The sequence below is a fragment of the Halyomorpha halys genome, unplaced genomic scaffold (assembly GCF_000696795.3).
Source record: "Halyomorpha halys isolate HHAL.00 unplaced genomic scaffold, Hhal_1.1 Scaffold267.1, whole genome shotgun sequence".
Classification (NCBI taxonomy): Eukaryota; Metazoa; Arthropoda; class Insecta; order Hemiptera; family Pentatomidae; genus Halyomorpha; species Halyomorpha halys.
The window spans coordinates 552,390-573,925 of NW_027111312.1; the positions used below are offsets into that span (position 1 = coordinate 552,390).

At 27.7% G+C, this 21,536-nt stretch overlaps 1 protein-coding gene across 6 annotated transcripts in view; it reads left to right on the plus strand.

The window, feature by feature from the left end:
* The window catches only part of Vinc (vinculin), a 36,737-nt gene extending 16,275 nt beyond the window's left edge, over nucleotides 1–20,462 (plus strand). Inside the window, exons 16-23 of one of the 6 annotated variants that reach the window (XM_067049326.1) lie at nucleotides 630–740; nucleotides 2,919–2,969; nucleotides 6,325–6,452; nucleotides 6,706–6,945; nucleotides 7,095–7,185; nucleotides 11,787–11,825; nucleotides 16,471–16,627; nucleotides 16,725–20,462. In XM_067049326.1, coding sequence (XP_066905427.1) covers nucleotides 630–740; nucleotides 2,919–2,969; nucleotides 6,325–6,452; nucleotides 6,706–6,945; nucleotides 7,095–7,185; nucleotides 11,787–11,825; nucleotides 16,471–16,627; nucleotides 16,725–16,728 — 821 coding nt within the window. In that variant the 3' untranslated portion in view covers nucleotides 16,729–20,462. Of the gene's footprint in view, nucleotides 1–629; nucleotides 741–2,918; nucleotides 2,970–6,324; nucleotides 6,453–6,705; nucleotides 6,946–7,094; nucleotides 7,186–11,786; nucleotides 11,826–16,470 lie in introns of all 6 variants that reach the window. The other 5 variants (XM_067049325.1, XM_067049327.1, XM_014420326.2 and 2 more) reach the window with 5 other exon arrangements.
* Nucleotides 20,463–21,536: the final 1,074 nt, after the last annotated feature.

A 21,536-nucleotide genomic window follows, 5' to 3' on the forward strand; every position in this document is an offset into this window, starting at 1 on the left:
AACAAACATAAGATATATACTTATATTTATATTAAGCCATGTTATTGTTACTCCTTAATTCATCATCTCATAAACTTTCTCAGAATGAAGTTTTTAAAAACTAGTTGTGATAATATTTAAAAATCAAAAAAAAAAAAAAACAACTGATTTTTGTTTCATGATTGCTAATGCTTTATTGCAAAAATATCTCAAAACAGTGTTTTTACTACCTTTTTTTTTTTTTATATAATGGGCTGAATTCATTAAAAACTTGTTGGCTTGATGTAGATTATTTAAAGATATTATCTAAAATTTTATGATAAAAAATACTTAAAAATAAAATTTTAATTCTTTTTTAAAAACTGGAATGGTACTAATTTAAGACCTTTCTATAAGAATTTGATGCCAAGCAACTTGTTTTTGATTTTTCTTGGGAGAGGAATAATTTTCCTACAGTACAGGTCTTTTATCATATGTTTTTGCATCATGATATTAAAATTCTTGTATGCTGAAACTACTAAATTTAGATGTCTCAATTAATGATGTCCAATGCTTCTTATTTTATGGCCGACCAGGCTCTCTTTAATGAAGTAAGTCTGAATCCAGTTACAAATAAAGTTAGCCTTTCGTGAGTCAAGGCTGTTTTGTAGATGTATCAGCAGAAAAAAACATTCATTCTCTTTGTGGCGTCCAAGATTTGGTATCCACGGAGTCATCAATTGAGAAATGCTCATTCCAGGCTTATACTAACGCTTCTTCAGGTATTATTACTAACCTTTTTTATTTGGAAAACAAAAGAGATAAAATTGTTTATTATATCAAATATACATTATTAAAAGCAATATTAATATACTTTATATAAATTATGATTTTTTTTTTTTTTTTTAATTAATATTACTATTTTTTTCATTGTTACTCACAACTGTTTTTCAATTTCTTAATCTTTTGTATTAAATATATTGTTAGTATGCCTCAAGAAATACATAATCAATTTTACTAAAACATTTTCAATGATAAACACATTATATATTTAATGCAGGGTTTATTAAAGAATAAAGTGATTCTGAAGAACTGTTTAATTCCCTAGCATTTTCAAGAAATCTGTCTGATTTCCAAATTTGAAATTTGGGGCCTAGAATGTCTTATTTTCTTGCTAAGCTTTCCAAGATTAGAAGAATTTCTTCAATGCTCTGTTAAAGGCTCCTATACCTTTAGGGACAATGTCACGAAACATGTGAAACACGGACAATGTCACGAAACATGTGAAACACGGACAAGTCACTGAGCTGTTCTGAGAAATTATTTTTTTAGATATTAATTGGCCTGAAAAGTCAGGTCACTTGAGGATGTCTGTCAAATCATGATATAATTATTCACCATTCATTAGAATTTAGAGTGTTTTTGTTAATATTAGTACTTGTTAAATAATAGTAATAGTCTTTATCCCAATCTAAATTTTACCTGTTTAAAGAATTAATAAGTGCATTTAATAATTAACTATAGTAGTAAAAAAAATAATAAAATAGTAATTAAATATTTAAAATATTCATTATTAATTTATGAATGGTTAATGAAGTAATAAGTATTATAGATTCGAAAATAGTCAAGGAAAAGTTAGGAAAAAGTCAAGGAATTACTTCTACCTACTTCGCTAGATACCCTGTTTCATGGTGAATACTACATGTGTGTACTAGAATTTTGAGTCCAAAGAATACTGCCAAACTGAATGAATTTTCCATTTTTGAAATTACTAAAAAACTAAAAGGTTACTACACAGTATGTTTTTTAACATTAATCACTATGTCCCTCTTACATTTGGCTTTCAATTTGGGTTTCAATTGTTTAAAACGATTGGTCGCTTAGTTAATGAAAAAAGTTCAGGATTATTGTGTATTTTGTAGGAATGAGGAGACAGAATCTTCGAGGGTGCAACTTAGTTTAGGGCCCAGAAATTCTTTTTTTTCTAGTCATACAGAGTTTCTCTATATAGTTCTAAAAGAAAACATAGCGAAGATAAAAACCATTTCCATTTTATTTTATTAAGTAATTTACTGGGTTAGGAGTGAAAAGTTATAATGGGTTTTCTTTTCTTAATTATTCTCTAATTACTTTTCATGTCTAACTATTTATTTATCTCTTTTGTTTTCTCTTTCTGTGATTTTTAGTTTTTAAGTTATTCTCGGCTATACGATTATAATTTAAAACTTTTTTAAAAGGAGGTTTTATAAGAATATTAATTGATATTATACGATTAAGTATCTTTTACATTGCATGAGCTTTTATTTTAATTATGTCTTAACCACTGCATGGTTTTTTATTTATTTAAAGAAAAAAATTGAAAACAAACTTTTTCCAAAGCCTGTTTAACTTAAAAATATTTTAGTGGTTAAAAAAAGCATTATTATTTATTTTAATAGCTTATGGAGTAATATTCTTTCTAGTAATGGAAGTCACTTAAATAAGACTAGTTTCTTAAGTAAATATTCTATGGATGCTTTTGAAGTTTTTGAAATTTTTATTATGAGCAAACACATGAGTAGATAATTATTGTAGCATTGAGCCAAAAAAATATGACAGGAAAGATTTTACCCATCCCAAAAAATAATTATAAAAATGGAGATGGTGAATCATAGTTAATTAATATTAATTAGTGGCACTAAGAATGCAATGTCCTGTGATGTCCAAGATGGTTTATTTTTTCAAATATTAAAGAAAGACTTACGTTTATTAATTTGTTAAAACATCAGTTTATTTTATTATTTATGTATCCATATATATTATCTAAAATAACATGGCTAACATTCTATAATCGTCTTTCATAATTAATAATTAATTGCTTGAATATTTTACTCTAATGGAAACAATTATCTTGCTATTTTTTTCTATATTAACACCTATTAGTGGTGTTGGTTGTAAAATAAAACACAGATATTTTTCAGAGCCTGTTTACCAGAAACCAATCTTTAAAACGCCTTACTACGATGGACCAGGTAGAGACACTTTTGTAAATACCACTTGCGTGCACATTAATGTATTTTAACTTATGATTTTGCTTGTGTTTAAAGCTAGATGAGCATGATTTTCTAAATACTTTAGACTTGTAGAACTTAATAGTTTGATGTTTATTGTATGATTTATAATTGTTTATTTATCCTTGATTTGAAATCGTATATTTTTTTACATGTCTATCTGTAATTTATACTATCTGTTTTTTTTTTTGTTTTTTTATATTTGTTTTAACTTTATAACTCAGTTATTTGAGAGTATTGTGCTATAATACATTCTTTTATCATACAACAGTATACATTTTTGTGTAGCATACATTGCAGTAAAAAGTATAGAACTTGCTTAACTATCCTGTTTTTTGTAAAAATAATTTACTATATAACTGTTCAGTAAATTTTAAAAATCATTTCCACAAATTTATAACATTTATTTTTGAAATAATAGTGACTGTTTTGGCCAGTATAAAGGGTAATTAGAAAAGCCAAACAAACCTTAGAAAATAAGTGGACTGGAATTCAGATGAATGGACCATTTAAAAGGTGTACTTTTTTTAAAGATAGAGGGCAAACAAAACTGGAAGAAATAAACATATAAATATAAGGTTGAAAAAGAGTGAAGATGACTCATCAGGTCTGTACTTTTTGAAATAAATAGCTAATTAAGTAAATGAAGTGTATAGAGCGAGAGAAGAACAAGAAACTGGAGTTATGTTCATGACGAGGGTGGGCAAAGTACTTTGCAGGAAATGGGATTTTTTTTATAAAGTCACAATATAGCACAACATGCTATTCAAAACGTCTAGATCTACCTAGATATAATTAGAAATTTATTAATGTATTGGACAGAAAGGGCAAATAGCTGAAATATACTGTCCATCTAAATTGGAGAGATTCAATTTTTAATTAATGAAAATGTAAAAAAAAAAAAAATAATTCTAAAGCTGCACAAAGCAAAATATAAAAAAATAACAAAGTAGAAATTGATCCAAAACTACCTACTACTGAAAATCATATGAGTAACGAACTTTGCAAAAAGATTAGTAAAATAAAATGCAGAATATAAGAAAAAAATAACTGAAAAAAAAATACCCAGCTGGGAGTTAAAAATTGAACAATGACAAAAAAAAACCTTATTCCAGTAACAGAATCAGCTTAATTAGAGCCAGTCAAGGAATGCTATCCCTGTAATCCCATCGGGACCAAGCTTGTAGGACCCTTTTGTGAAAGTGCTGACAATTTGGATAAAGAGTATTTAAACTGAATGATGTAAATTTGTGCTTCTAAGCTTATCTGCAGACTTGACAATCTTTAATTTTAGGAATAAATTTATGGAAATATAGAGGTTTAGTTTGAAAGCAAAATAATGTGGAAAAAGTTTCAAAATTCTTGGATGGACAATAGTGGGACTTTTACAAGTTTTATGTTGTAATATAAGAATGTAAATTATATATGACATGGTCTATCCATACTATGATGTGTTGAGAACACATAAAAGAAGAATGGAGGGAAAACTTCTGAAGATGGTGCAAAAGCTCCATAACATTTAATAAGAAGTAGGAAAAATTGTTCACTTTCCATTATTAATTTTAAAATAATAATGATTAATTTTTTTTATTCCACTTATTCAGAATATACATTACATTAAATAGAAGTTAAACTGGATCTAATCAGAAGCAAATACTGTGATTTAGCAACTTTTGGAAGACACCAATTTTCAATTGCAACCGTGAGTCAATTTAAAAATAATAGTTGTTTACATCGGGACCTGTTAGTGCTGTACTTCAGGTATCCCAAGTGTATTTTACGATGATAATTAAAATGTTATTAGTGTGGAAAAAGGGGGGCTAAAAATTGTGAGACTTTTATGGCAATAACAACATGCATGTATTTCTTTCTGTTTATAAAGTTATTTCCCTGGAGGGGCAAACTGGGTAGTGAGTTAGTTCAGTAATCTTTATCCACAATAATATAAGAAAGGAACAAATTTGGGGGTCTCCTGGCATATATAATATGCTTTATCTGCTGTGTGACGTCTGTGGCGCCGCAGTGACGTCTTCTAGCTGCTTTCTGGTACAGGTTCAGCGGTTGGCGAATATGGTGAAAACCATGTATCCTCGCCTAGTGTCTGAAGAGACGGAGACATCTTGGTTCCTCCGTGGCTGGCCAGCGTGTCCTGGACTCTGGCGTGATGGTAGGGGTAGGCCAGGTCCTAGCTTGCATAGTGCATAAGCTGGGGCAGCATTGCAGTCGCAGCATCTTCGGGGTCTTCCGGTGTTCGCGGCAAGGGGGGGCATCAGAAAATGAGACCCCCGACCCCGACTTTATATAAATTCAAAAAACTACGGTAAAAATCGGATTACTTAAATCCGACAATAGTAAAAGCCTAAACATTGTCTGAGATGTGTAATTCACTCGACTTATTTTTTTTAATGTTTACATTTCTGGAATTGAAATGGTAGAAGGTCTTTTGCTTGAATTTAAACATAATGTGCTGAGATTTTTTCTTCATTGTTCAATCTTATGATGAACTTTTAATCTTCAGAAGAATTTTAAAATTAAGTAAAAAGTATTCAAAGCGTTTAAAAGTAATGTGGTGTGTAATTAACTTCATAAAATTCACATAGCGTTTATATTTTTACAATTAGTTTTTGAGGGCAGGTGAAATGTTAATGTTTGATGAGATTTTTTACTTTAATTATTTATTGCTATAGCTGAGATATATTTGTCTTCAAATTTATTTTAAGCTTAAGTAAAAAATATAATTCTTATATTTAGGTATTTTTAAACAAGTATATTAGCTGCTTACTTCAATTTTAAAATTTTGTCATGACCAATAAGTTTATTTAGAAATAAGAATCGAGTATGATAAGGTTTTCTTGTATCTACTAATGCTCTGATTTGTTTATTTAATACTAACTTTATAATATTAATCAATTTCTATCTGTTTGGTTTGAAAGTTGTTATGTTCTGTATTAGATTGTGTAGATACTTGGCTTGTCATTTGTTGTTAAGTTGCTGTTCCTGATCTATAATATTTAGAATTTATAAATTTTGATTATTTTTTTGACATGTCTAACTAGATAAAAATTTTATCCTATTTTTATACTTTTTTAGAATCTAAAATAATGTTATTTGCTCATTATTGAAAGATTCTATTATATAATAATGTACCAAATGGCTATGAATGATTAACTAACATTGAATGGAAACCTAGTAATAAACTACTGTTATGAATTTATCTTCTCTAATAATTAGATGACCAACTAAATTAGTATAACTTCCTTAAACACAATTTTCTTTTCCTTGTAATTGGAATATTTATGTAATTACTTTTTTTTAGATTTTGTTCCTCCAAGACCTCCACTACCTGGTGGTGAGCTTCCTCCACCAAGACCACCACCTCCAGCTGAAACAGATGATGAAGATGATATGTTCATGCAAGCTCCACAGCCTAACCAACCAATCATGGTAATTAAATTTTGTACTTGTAATGAACGGATCATGAGACATTGTTTTTTTAAGTCGTCAGAGAAAAGAAATCTGAATAAAATTGATGATTGAATGAGCTTTTAATAGATTATTTATACTTACTTTTAAGTCATTTTTATTTCTTAAATTATCTATGATACATGAAATATTTGTTATATGGCTGAATGAATTATTGATTGATACAAACGCGAAATTTAAGTATAGTTGTAAAGTAATTTTTGTTTGTTTATAGATGGCTGCTCATGGACTCCATGAAGAAGTCCGTCAGTGGTCTTCAAAGGATAATGATATCATAGCTGCTGCAAAAAGGATGGCTCTCCTCATGGGTCGACTTTCTCAACTGGTCAGAGGAGAGGGAGGAACTAAAAGGGATTTAATAGCAACTGCTAAAGAAATTGCTGAAGCATCTGAGGAAGTTACCAGGCTTGCCAAGGAGCTAGCAAGAGAATGTACCGATAAGAGAATGAGAACGGTTAGATTCTTATTGATATTTATGTAAATTGCTGTGAACCATTTTAGTGATCTACTTTTAATTTTTATAAGTGAAAATTAGAAATATTATTTATTATTCTATGTATGCCATTCAACTGTAATATCCAAAGTATCATATTTTATTTTTAGAGTCTTCTTCAAGTGTGTGAAAGGATACCCACGATCGGTACTCAACTGAAAATTTTATCTACTGTGAAAGCAACAATGCTTGGTGCTCAGGGTAAGTTGATAGTTTGTTTTTTAATTTACAATTTACATAATTTAATATTTAAAAATAATTGTTTGAATTATTTGGTCTGCCATTTGTATTTATTTTGTAGAATGGTTGTTGAATTTTTGATTTAGTAGTATATTTACCAACATTCTTGCTGTTCATTCATTCACATAAAACTTCATTCTTAAAATTTGATTTGATGGTTTATTTTTTCGCATTCCTATCTTAATATGTTAAACTTGTGTTGGAAACTTCTAGTGCTATTAGGCTCAACCGTACTTATAATTTACTTTATTCTACAATGTTCTTAGTTTATTTTTTGTATTCTTTAGTTGGTTGTATTTCTGATTTTCAAATTATTTATAATTTTCAGTTATTCAATTAGTAACATGACTGACCAGTTTGTCAGACTGCTTACCATGGGAGAATCCTTTTAATTATTCTTCTAGTTTAAATCTGAAGTACTAAGTATTACCTTCATAGTTGCAAATTTAAGAAACAGTGTGCTTCATATTTAAGTACTTACTTCATATTATTCTATTTATTTCATATCGCACTTCACATTTAAGAAATAATGTAATTCATATTTAAGTACTTACTTCATATTATTCTATTTATTTCATATCGCACTTCACATTTAAGAAATAATGTAATTCATATTTAAGTACTTACTTCATATTATTCTATTTATTTCATATCGCACTTCACATTTAAGAAATAATGTAATTCATATTTAAGTACTTACTTCATATTATTCTATTTATTTCATATTTAAGAAATAGTGTTTAACAATTCCCCCATATTTCTGAAATGGCCAGGTAAACTAATTCTCAGTAATTTGGCGATATCCATTTAATTTAATTTATAAATCAAAAAATTAGAAGTCATTTTTCTTAGCAAAAAGAAAATTTACTAACCTAACATAAAGAATTTATCTAATATGTCAGTGCTGTCACTCTTTTATCAACCTCGTGGACTTGGAATTAGTTGGGTTTGGATATCTTTATCTTGTCAACATTCGTACTTACTAAGATCACCCAAATAATATTTAACCTAACAACTAAAATACAATTTTTTTTATTAGTGAAATAAAGTGTGTTTTTTCTATTTAATTATATTAAACTTGTTTGGAATTATTTTAGTTGTTATTCTTACATGAGATATTGCAAGTCTTTCTTCACTGGGAATTACTTGACAAAATATTGACTCTTGTTTATTGATATCTGGCCTGATTATTGCAAGGGGTTCATTGGATTTCTCTGGTATAATTTTTTCTTCTACTTAAACTAATACTATATATATTCTTTGTTGTATCTTTGTACATCAGACTGAATCGATAGATCATAATGGTAGAAAAGAAACCAAACAGTGCTCTTAGTGAACGGGGCCTTCACTTAAAATCCACTTGGCACCATGCTGCTCTAGTAACCTAGTGGAGTCCATTGTTTATTGACATTCTTTACTAAAATATATTTTTACAAACCTAGGACCTGCTTTGGAATAGCTATGAAATAGTTAACTTTTATGTGGCCATATAAACTGTATATATCACTTGCACCAACATTTATAGAGAATGCACAATCCACTGATGTTTTGTAAATAACTAATAATCGATAGTAATAGTTGTATTGGATTGGCTAATAAGTTCTTTAGTATTTATTTTACCATTACAAACAAATTACTCGAAGAATGGATTTTTTTTTACCATTTATGTAGATAGTACATATGTTTGATTTTTTATATTATTTGAAGGGTTCGAGAGAAAAATGATTGAGTCACATTTTATTTATGCTTACTTTTTATTTTATTTAATTAATAAGTATATAAGTAAATAAAATACTCAACAAAATCACCTCTATCTCTTCCACATTTTTGCATAAAGTTTCTTTGTAATCTCTCTGGAGGTCTCTGTTTATTTTATCAAATTACCAGTCCAGTGGTGGGTCATGAAGATGGGAAACTACTAAAACTAATTAAAAAAAAAAAAAAAGATGGAAATTCTATCCATAAAGTGAAAATATCGACAAAAAGTGGTCGATCATTTTGGTTTATTGGCTAGATTTACCTGAGAAGGGAAAGTAATTTTGAATGTTTTTATCTATAATACTTTTTTAATTTGTTTCCTGAACTATTTCCATTTATCATCGGAATGACTACCCATTTCTGAGTCAAGGCCTCCTTAATTAATCTATGCCATGCATCCTACCCTATGTAATTATAATTCTCAGAAATCAGAGTCTGAACAGCATGAGCAATTCCATCTCGCTTCTGGAGTTTAGGTCTTTTCTCATATCTTGGACCATGAATTTCTTTAAGAATTTTCTTTATGATGGAATCTTCATTTTCCAAGCCAAATGTTCAACCCATCTTAACCTTCTGAGTTGAATGAATTACACTATATCTTGTTTCTTGAAAAGGACATACTATTCTTGATTTATCCTTCTACACCATTTTTTGGCCCTCTATGAGTCCATCATAAATCGATCAGAGGATTTTCCTTTCATGAATTAGTAAAGCTGATTCATCCGATATGCTCAGTGTCTATGTATTGAAACCATATCTTGAGACTGGTCAGCCTAGTATTTTAAAGAGCTTTAATTCCATTGCTGTCAGATGTGAGTAACTCTTAAAAAACCCTGCTGGAGTTGTTGATAATTGTTTCCTGAGATATTATTTGGGAATGATTTGGAATAGATTTTAAATCTTTCTATTAGAAAGGAAGTATTGGTTACATTTGCACTTTAGAAATAAACTTTAAATTGGCTCATGTGATGAAGTAGTTCTACTTACATTTTAACAGAATTTGCATTTAATCCTTTAATTATGTTTGTAACAATGGTTTTATTATAGCATTTTAATTATTGATAATCTGGTTTTATTAAATTTTTTATGAAGCTCATTTCTTTAACCCTGTTTTCTATACTTTTGATAGTAGTTAAAGGTAAACGTAAATTGTTTTAGATTTGTTAAAGTAATTTAATCTGTGTTCAAAAAATAACAGTAATGTAATAGTAAAAGTATTTAATTTATTAATTCATGATGTAAGATGTGATCAAAAAGAATCTTTGCTTCTATGTGGCAATGAAGTTGAATATCCTATTCTCCTTATCTATATTATATTTTGTTGTTACTTGTTGGGTTCAATCTCTTTAACAATTTCAACTAGGGAAGAAAAGGTTTACAGGTTACCTACCTCTTCTAACCAGAATGGGAATGATTTAGGCTGTAAATTTACTACAAAAATAAAAGTTTGAAACCAAAAAGTGACTTTAAAGAAGGAAAATTATTTTTAATTTTAAACAGTTATTGATCCTTAAATTTTATGGTATAAGTGGTATTTAGCCAAAACTTTGTCTTGAATCTAAATTCATTTAAACTTAAAAGAATAATTTTGTTAGATTTTCATCGGTTGTATATATTTTTTATCTTATTTTTTTGTATAGATTTTTATTACAGGAGCAAAGCATTTAGAAATCCACTGTATGAAAAACACTGGTTACACTTGCTTTTCTGCTGGCACTCTTTATAAGTTTGATCTTCCTCAAAAGGGGTTCTTTTCCAACAATTTAGGAATACTTTGTGTTTATAACATAAAATATACCAATATTATGAAAATTCTATTTCCTGTAAATATTGCTTAACCCTTTATGAAGTTATACAAATTGGCACTTTTCCCACAAACGACCACAAAAAAAAGAAAGAAATAATGTATTAAAATTATATCTATCATGATCATGCATTCCCTCTTACAGCTCAAGGCAGAAAATATTAGTTCCAAAATAATAGTAATAAGAATAGAACAACCTATGTCAATTCTTGCAGGAAAATTGTTTATATTGTAAGAGTTATTTATTTACAAAAGTACAATATAATATAATTATTATATAATATATAAATATACAAATTTTTATGCAGGAGCTTACTCAATCAGACTGGCACTATGAGGATTGTTTAACTCCTCTAATCTCCTACTCTCCTATTACAATATAAAAATTTTCATGCTAGAATTGACTAGCATTGCCCCCTACCACCACTTCCATTTCATCTGGAGCGCTACTGTCACCCTTAATCAATTTACTTCTTCATAATTTTTTTTCCCGTGAGTTGTAGAACGTCGGAAAAGAAGTTTCACTTTAAAAATCATGAAAGTGTAACAAAAAGAAAGTTCATTTGTATAATTAATTGTAACCATTCATAAATAATTTTCAGGAATTTTCAAATGCTGTTCATAGATTATTATATATTTGAGCTTTTAAAAAAAAAAAAGGTATTAATGTTACTAATCTGCATTATTTTTTCACAAAAAACAATTCATGAAAAAATAACTAATATTATTAGTTAATTAGAAAGCTCAGTTTTGGCAATTGAAGTTGCCAATGTGATCTAACAGATCTTAATCCTGTATCATTATTGTTGTCTGATTGATGGTGTCCTACTTCCTGTTTTATGTTCTGTTATAACTTTTTGATCACAACTTAATCATTCATCTATTGTTAGATATTTATTTAAACTTGAAAAATATTTGATTTGTCTTTGGCTTTTTATTTTTAACATTTAACCTGTGCTATAAATACATGGCTTTGTTCTATGTAAATATGGAATTGCAGAGATCATTCCCAGAAAGGAACTAGCGGAACTTGAAGGCGGTAAATGCAAATATTATTTTGTATTTGATGCATTTAATCTACACTTGTTTGAGCATTTAAATTTAAAAAATGCATGTCTAGGATCGAGTATAGTATTTGCAAGCATTAGCTCTTATAGTCTGTAGGAAATATAGATCTGTTTAGCAGATTATTAATTTGAATAGTGTATATTTTGCACTTAGATTTTTTTTTTTTATCACCACTTGCATGAAATCACAATATTTAGAGAAGTTATAATTTTCAATTTGGTTATGAATTATTTCATTGTTTACTAAGGAACTCATTCCTCTGTTGAATTCTGTAATTATCAAGAAAAAAATTTCTTTGTATTAAAAAATCAAAAATATAAAGTTTTTTGTTTTAGTAAAAAGTATAAAACTAGGTAGTAATACTCCAACGATACAATTGTTTTGTTAGTGAATTCTGAGGGAGGGGGGTGGCCATCAACTAAAGAAATTAAGTAAAGAATGATTCTTTTCTAAATCATGATAATATGTCAAATAGTCAAAGAGAAGTTAATTGTGATTGTCATAAAAGTTGAGTATATAATTACTCTGTAATGAGCTATTTACTATCAGGTGCTATAAATGCAAAACATATTATTTTCAACACTACTATGGTTCAATTTTTCCAATATTCTTTAATTTTGTATCGCTGATCCGGAAGAATAATAATGCAATTATAAACTTTGTGAAATTGTCTTTATAATGTTGGGGAGCTCAAAACTACATTTACTAGATGTTTTTATGTCAACATAACTCTACTTACAAATTTGTCAAGGAATTTTGTAATTACAATTATGTTGATTTACAAACATCTAGTTAATCCATTTTCGAGCCTGCTAACATTATAAAGTTAATTTAAAGATTGTTTACAGTTGTATCATGATTCTTCCAAGACAGCAAATTAGTACATTATAAAAAAACTGTATTGAGGTAGTTGTTAATTTTTATCTAGGATACCATTTTCTAATTCCTTGGGACATATATTTGTATCATAATTTTCATCTGATATAGCTGAATATGTGTTTATCATTATAAACTAAAAAAAAATATACTTGAATATGTATCATCCATTATAAATAGTTCAATTAAAATAAATTATTCAATAGTTTATACCAACACAATATAATCTTGCCTCAAGAGTCCTAAAGTATAGTTACAAATACTGACCAGTTACTTACTCTGTTCACTGCATATATAATAATTTTTAAGTTTTCCGGTTCTGGCTGTAAAAATGTCTGTATTTTCTGGTTCCTATTTTTACTCTGGTTTAATGAACTTTGTATATTAATTTCCTTTACATAAATCAACTGTATGTCCAATTCTGGTTTGCTAATTACCTATTACAAAGATTAGAAGTGCATAAAATCTTTGGGCTCTGAAAAATTTGTATTTTTGTTTTTCAATGAATTGCTAAATGGATATGTATTAACCAAATATATCCAAATTTGATTGGCTACACATCAGAGGAGTGTTCATTGAAAAAGAATCCTACATTCCTATATTTCCTGGCCGGGACATTTAAAAATTATTCTCAGCCTAAGGTGCGTGCGCATTTGGAGAGGTTTCACTTTATTTTCTGTTTACTGAAGATACATTATAAATGTAATATATAATTAAATATATAAATACAATTTATTTTTTACATTTTTCTTGTATCGTACATTATACCGACATTTAAAAATAAAAGAAGGAATGAACAATGAACTAGACTCTTTTGAGGTTTGTTTCTACTGTTACTTTTATTTTATTTTAGGAAATATGTACTATTATTAGATACTTATCATCTATTTAAGTTTTATGAATATAAGAATCTGAAAATTCCAGTTTTACTGATTAAATATTGATTTTTTTGCTCTACAAATTTCATTCTAACAAGTTCTAGAAATTGATTTTTGTTCATTCATTCTATCATATTTATTAATTTTTTATTTATTTATTAGTCATATCTTTAAATTTTCCACTTTTATACTGGTCGATTTAATCAAGATTTATTTATTTCATTAAATATGCATTATCCCTGGATGCTGATTAGTATCATTTATTTTTATATCTTGATAATATTTATTATATGACTTTCATCATTGTAGAGCTGTTTTCTAAATCAAACCTGCCTTTTGGTCTATACCAAAGATTGATTACTATTAACCTCCTTGTAATGTTACCACTTGTTACTAAGATTGTTTTTTATGAAAAATAAACCAAACTCAATTGCTGTATGAATTTGTAAGATCTCTACGGACAGGGGCTTCTTCAGAAAGTATCTTTATCTTCCGAGTGAGCACAGTGGTTGGAAATCATGAGTAATAGTTTTATAAGATTAATGCAAATGATGTTTTTAGTTTTAATTCGATCACAGCTTTTGATAAATAATGCTATACTCATTAAAGAGATAAAGAAAGCTTTTTAAGAGTTGTCTAGTTTGTGGAGGTATGTTACATAGCAAATTTATATATTTTATTTTTAATTAAAACAGTCTCTAATTATAGTAGCAAATAAAAGAAAAAAAAATCCATCAATGAATAAAAGGATGATGAAAGGTTTTGATGGTTCAAATAAAGGAATAATAGTTCGAAAAAAAAAAAACTAATAGAATTTATATATATTTAAAGCTTGCAAATGCTGAAGAAATTACCAAAAAAAAAATTTATCTTGTGGTTTTTATAAGTGCATTTAAGCAAGCAAGCATGAATAATTTCAATTTTAGTATTACTGATTAAAATCAAATATGCTATTAGTGTATTTTTGAAATTTTTACTTAATATTATAATTAACCAAATGTTTAAAACTTTAATATCTGCTGCATGCTATTTTACTTATTAATTTCTTATAGGTTGTATGTTTACTAATTTTTTTTTATTTATGATAAATGTTTATTAGTTATTGACATGTGAGTAATCCAATTATGTTTAAATGTTAATGACCAAATTAATATTTTGCACTTATAATTTCTTTTCTTATTAGTTTTTCTATTTTAATATTTGTGCCTGCTTTCCAAGATATGATGATTGGATCGAGTAAGTTTTTCACTAATTTTTGGATTAGCATGGTTATAGATTAATAGTGATTTCTCACAAAAGTAGATAGATAGCTGTACTTTTTTTTTGTTATTTTAGATTATAGATTCCTACTATTTTGTTTTTTAAATAATATTAATTTGTTTATTTTTATCAACTTGCTTACTGTTTCCTTAATATTAATGATATACTTTTTAAAAATATTTATGAATAATTTTGATAAATATGATTGATATCTTTGACATTTAACATGTCTTTACTTTTTTTGATTTGTTATCTTTGATGTCTGTTAACATTGTTATATTTGTATACATTCACTATTGAAATAAAGATACTTGAACAGTTAATTTTAGTCAAATCTGAGTTAATGAAGGGTACTTGTTTTTGACTCTTATTTTTTATATCTGACAAGTTTGAATACAATCTAAATAGGACATTTTAAGCGATTTTTATGAGTCACTGATTTTGATTTCACATTCGCTGTTGCTAACATTATTTTTTCTCTATAAAATTAATATAAATGAATGTTTTTCAAACTTAAATTGGCCTTTTTCTACTCTTTTATGTAGAAAACTACTAGAATTAAAAAAAAAAATTGTAGAAATTCAGAAATGAATTGATAAATATCCAAGACACATTTATTTGAACAAGAATTATTTTGGAGTTGAATTATGAGCCAAATTGCTCACCAAGCATATTTTTATTTTTTCATTTATATTCTCATTTTTGACTTTGATTACTAATGGTCATTTTAAGATTATAATGCATTAATTTCTTTATTGTCATTTTATTAGACTTCGTCTATTCAATAAACTCTTTCACAATTTCATTTTCATCGTTGACACCTAAATCTAACAATATTTTATTAATTTTGCCGGGCTACTGAACTGGACATACTAATGAGTGACTATATCTCTAGTTCAGTAGTCTGGACAAACTAGGCAGATAATTAGGTGGTTAAAGTGGTAAGCGAGGATGAAAGTGAAATAATGACAACATTTATTGAATTGACAAATTCTAATAAAATGATAAAACTTTGCAGATAGTTGCCTAGTTTGAACAATGAAATGAAGTAATTACATTATATGAATCAATATGGAAATTAATTGTTGAAACTATAAACTATTTAGATAATTTTCAAAATATGTTTCAGTTGAAGTTTCTTTACTCTTTTAATGTTTCTTTTGGAGAGAATTTTTATTTTTGTTATCTTTAATTAGTTATAAAACTAAGAAATAGTTATTGTTTTAATACTTATTGTTGTCTTAGTTGTGAAGTAAGTAAAAAAAAAAAAAAAATAATGAATTATTTAGTAAATAGTTTTTTTTAAGTGGTTATAAAGATTGATCTTACTAAAATTGGAAAAAATATTTTTGTTGTGAAAATACAGTGCTAACGCATGAATTATTTTCTAGTTTCCTTTCGTTTATTTAATCTGAAGAACCAGTCAAATACCTGGGATAACTTAAATATTTGCTATTGTGTATATCTGTGTAAAACTAGGAATAGTTTTTTTTTGTGTGTATATATATTTACACAATAGCAAATATTTGATATACATTTCAAACAATAGAAAATTAAAAAAATTTATCTCTGTAGTATTCATTGGTGTTTCTCTTTATTTAGGTACTGAGGAAGATCAGGAAGCAACTGACATGCTCGTTGGAAATGCGCAGAACTTGATGCAAAGTGTGAAGGAAACTGTCCGTGCAGCAGAAGCTGCTTCTATCAAGATAAGAACCGATGCTGGTATACGGTTGAGATGGGTCAGGAAACAGCCGTGGTACCATTACTAAACTATATTCATCAAAACTACTTTGGAATATTTTGCTAATATTCATTAATATAGATAGCCATTGATGTTGTAAACCTTATTTCAGGTAGTGTCAGCTATACTATCCACGTAATTGCTGCCATTAATGCTATTTCAGGGTGTCCTGATTTTTATTATTATTATTATTATTTAATGTTGTATTGTTTAATGTAAAGTATGAATACTACTCTTTATGATTTAACACATGTACTTCTGTTTTGTGAAAGTTACTACCATACTGAAAGTTAGTCTATCTTTTTCTAACCTTAATTAAGTTACATTCTTTTAATGTAACTCTTACGTGTGTTTAATGTGATGTGAGTAAAGATTATGAAATGCTCATATCTTATTGTTAAGGTGCTGTGTCACATAGTGCAATTGCTATAATTACATTTATATTTACAACTTTTGCTAAGTATATATACTAAGGAGGGAAGTAATTCAGCTTAGCATTTGTGGTAGTTTTTAAAATTTAAAGAACATAATATAATTGGAATACTGTTCCTTTAGGATTTTATGGAATATGATAATCATAGATTGTAGTTGCCCGAATTATAAGCAAGTATAAAAATCAGGAATAGTTTTTCAACTATGTTATGGATCTTTTTAGGGAAAAAATCCAATGAAACTATGATAATCTAATTAGAGACTTGTTGTCATTAGTCTTCTTATCACTAAACAAGCTTGCCTTTTTTGATTCTAAATTAATTAGAACTTTCAAATTTATAAAATATATTTTTTACTAACGCACACTCTATATATATATATATTCTATACATATAGTCTATAATTTTATTAGAGAGAACCATATTTATGCATATTAATGGCATTAGCAATGATTTTTAGGTAATAATTATTGTTACGTATGGTGCTTTGAATTCTGTTAATATGTTATTACATGCACTAATTGTTGCTAGTGAAATCAGGGACTGAAAACAAAAAAAACTGTTATTATGGTGAAGTAAAAGTTTTATTGTAATTCTACATTTCCGAATAATTATAAGACAAGTCATCTTCTATAAACAAAGTTAATATTAATTATGACAAAATTTTTAATGTTTGGTCCTTTAATATTTATTTTTGAATGTGCCTCTAAAATTATTACTAAGCTATAACTTGAAAATATTGCTATTTTCTTTATTAGTTTAAAAACCATAAACATATTTATAATTTCGGTCCGAAGACCTCAAGCCATGAATGGTCACATGCCTTACAGCTATAAGTGGCTGATATGGCTGTTCTGCAATTCCTGATCGTGTAGGATGTCCTTTACAGCTGGGTCATTCTGATTATTGTTCCTGTGTAATAGCCTGTCATCAGGTCGTTAAACTCTTTATCCTCTGCCTCAGAACCTTCTATCTGATCTTTCCTCATTCATTCCTGTTTTAACTGATTTAACTTTTCTCTTCCTCTTAAGTATATTTTCAATGATGTTTCTCATTTCTTCAAAACTGTCCTTTATCCACTTCAATTTATATACAACATTCCATAGCCTTTGGTGAATTCTTCCTCAACAAAGTCTTTCCAGGTTTTTCATCTTCCCTTCACTATTTCCACTTTTTAGCTTCTCATTCAACCATTCCTTCTAGACTTATTAGTTCTCTCCTCACAAGTTATAACATTTAATGCTATAATTTTACCTTTCTTGATTTAGCCTATCTCTTTTTTTGCTTAAAGTATCCATTTTGTATGTTGTTTTTTATGATGTACTTTTTATTTTTAAATTTAAGTGGATCTATATTTATTACAAAGCCTAATAAGCTTCATAACAAGCTTCCTTTACTTTTTCCCAACCTTTTAGCTTTTGTCGTGGACTGCTATTAAGGCTACACCACCCTACTTTAGCATTATATCTCTCTTAATAAAATTTTCTTTTGAATATAAAAACTTTAAAATAATTCAATTCGTAATTAGTTTGATTTCTTTTTGTTATTAAACTAAGCTTTAGGTGTTGGTGAAAGTAAATAGCATTGTAATGCTTTTAATTTGCTAATCTAATATTAATTATTGTACATATTTTATGTAATCGGTGTTTAGTTTTGTGGATGAATTAGTTGTTAATGTTCATAGATATATATATTTTTTTTAAAGGTGCAGATATCTTTAAATGTCTTCAGTCTTATTTATAATTTATATTGCTATTTTGGAATGAAGTAGTATTGGATTATTATTTAAACTGGATAATGACCATTGATGCCTAATTTTGATCAGTATTCTTCTAATCATCAAGGTACTATTCTAGACTTTTTATAATTGATTCATAATGTTAATTCTTAATTTTCATTAAGATAGGTTATGGGTCCAATCCTTGTTATAAATTAAGGCAACTATTACTAGAAATCTGTTATGACTGTAATCCGGAAATCAAGAGCTTTGTTCATGTATGATTTAAAAATATTTTAATGAATGTTGAAATATGCTGTTTCCTATATTAGGCTTCCAATTATTTTATAAATAGATCTTATCAATTATGTATGTTAATTAGCCATAACTGTGGTGATCAAAACAAATATCTATTTGCTATTATGAATGTTAACAATCTTAAAAATATAGTTTTTTTACGAGCATATGTTGTTCAAACACTTTGATATAATTGCTTCGGTCAAATAGAGCCAAAAATCATGTGATATTGCTTCTAGGCCTACTGCATGTTTATATAACCAGAAATTAATATTAGATCCAATTATTATCAACAAATCCTGTAGAGCTGTTCACATTTCACTATAGGCACAATGTTAACTTTTATATGAATATAAATAGTTGACTGTTTAATTTAAAATATTAAGAAGATGGTTAGTGTTACAGTCAAAAAAGAACAAAATAGTTTTCAACTACGTATTGTCCGACGTTTCGCCCCACTTTGTAAGGCTTCATCTGGGCTGTTCAAGACGATAGTTTAAACAGATATTGTCAATGTCTGTTTAGCCTATCGTCTTGAACAGCCCTGATAAAGCCCTACAAAGTGGGGCGAAACATCGAACAATACGTAGTTGAAAATTATTTTGTTCTTTTTTGGCCGCAACACTGACCATCTTTTTCGTATGTTAACTTTTAGTATATTTTTCTTGTTATTTATTTTCAAAACAAAAAAATGAAGTCTGATTTTTCATTAAGTATCTTATTTGTTGTTTATTGTTTTAAATTTGATTTATATTTTAATTTATAACTGGTGTTATCTCTTTTATTATTTATACGTTTATTAAAATGCTAATAATTAATCTAACTTTGGTAAATACTAACAGTAGTGATTAATCTAATTGGCTTTTTTGTAAAGCCTTCTTTTGTGCCAATCTTTTCTAACGGGTAATTTAGTTGCAAGCCCCATGAGGCAGAATTTTATAATAATTAGATTTATGCTATTTATGTAAAGGTCTAAAGTGTACTAATCAAAAATGTTGACAAATTTAATATTTTTTTTTATTTATGATTTATATTCTAGAAGGTTTTTTATTTACTAATTATTACTTTTAAATGGTTAAAAAATGTATTTATCTATTTTTTTTTTAATTTAATAATTTTTTTAATAGAAGAAAAATTAATATTTCAATATTTTATGAATTTGAGTAGTTCTTTAGTATCTTGTATTTTGTAACTAGTTTTTATTTGATATGTTTTTGTTATAAATTTTACTACTGCTGCTAAATATCTAATTTCTGAAATTGTTTTTATACTAACTATTTACAACATTTATTTCCATTTTAAAAACTGAAATTGTGTTTCCAGATAGAAACCGTTATTTTTTAGTATAGCATTGTATACACAATTGTATTATTAATTGACTAATAGAGGTAAATCAAGTTGATTTTATTAACTATGAGAGATGCTTTAAAAAATAAATTTTTATTTTTGTTTTTAATTATTCACTACTTGTTAATAGCTAATAACCAACCCTACTATGTTTACTACATCCTTTTAAATTAAACTATAAATTTTGCATTCAATTGTGTTCTCTAGTTGTGGATCCCAAATATGGATCTTGCTACTCCATCATTCCATTGTATCTGGGATCTTTCTATGCTTCTTTGTTATTTCAACTACATGCCTTGTAAATCAAAAAGGTCTTACTTTTATCATCCTTAAAACATGTGTAAGTGTATATCCTCCAGGTTCCTTTGGTATGACCTAGGCCTTACATTTTTCCATACTATTTACCTTTTAAACTTTAGAATAGCTTTTTCTGCACCAGATGATGTCCATTATTCACAGGTATAAGTAAGGACAGCTCTTCTAAGGGTCCTATTTTGCAGATTATTGGTCTATAAGAGCGCTATGCTAAATAAATACTTAAGTAGCCATAAATAAAAAAATACGTGTTAAATTAAAGTCATGATTTCTGTTGGATGTTTCTTTTTATATCAAATTTTCTTTTTCAATATTGATAGAGACTTACCTTTAAGTCAACTTTAAAAAGTAATACTGACATCACCGTAGTAACAGCACCAGTTCACATATTTTAGAAAAAAGAAAGCTAAATGAATATGATTTAATGATTGGAGAAGTTTGTCGGGGGGTGCGGTCAGCAAAGAACAACATAAATAAACAAAACCATATTTATTTATTTTATGCTGACGTTTCGACCTGAGTTTCAGGTCTTCATCAGGGGTTGTGGCGAGAAGGTAGGCTTGCAACTGAACATAAATCGTTGAGTACGATATTGGAGAGATCGGGGGCTAAAGGATTACCCATAGCTAGGCCTGAAATTGGTTTAAAAAATTGACCCTGGAATGTGAGGTAGCCGGATTCGCAACAAAGTTAGAGAGACTTGAGGTAGGAAGGAAGGTCTAGGGAAGTATGTGGTTCAATGGTGGACCAGTTGGATTCTACTAAAAATAAAACTTTATCTATGGGGATATTAGTAAATAAACTTTCAACATCAAAG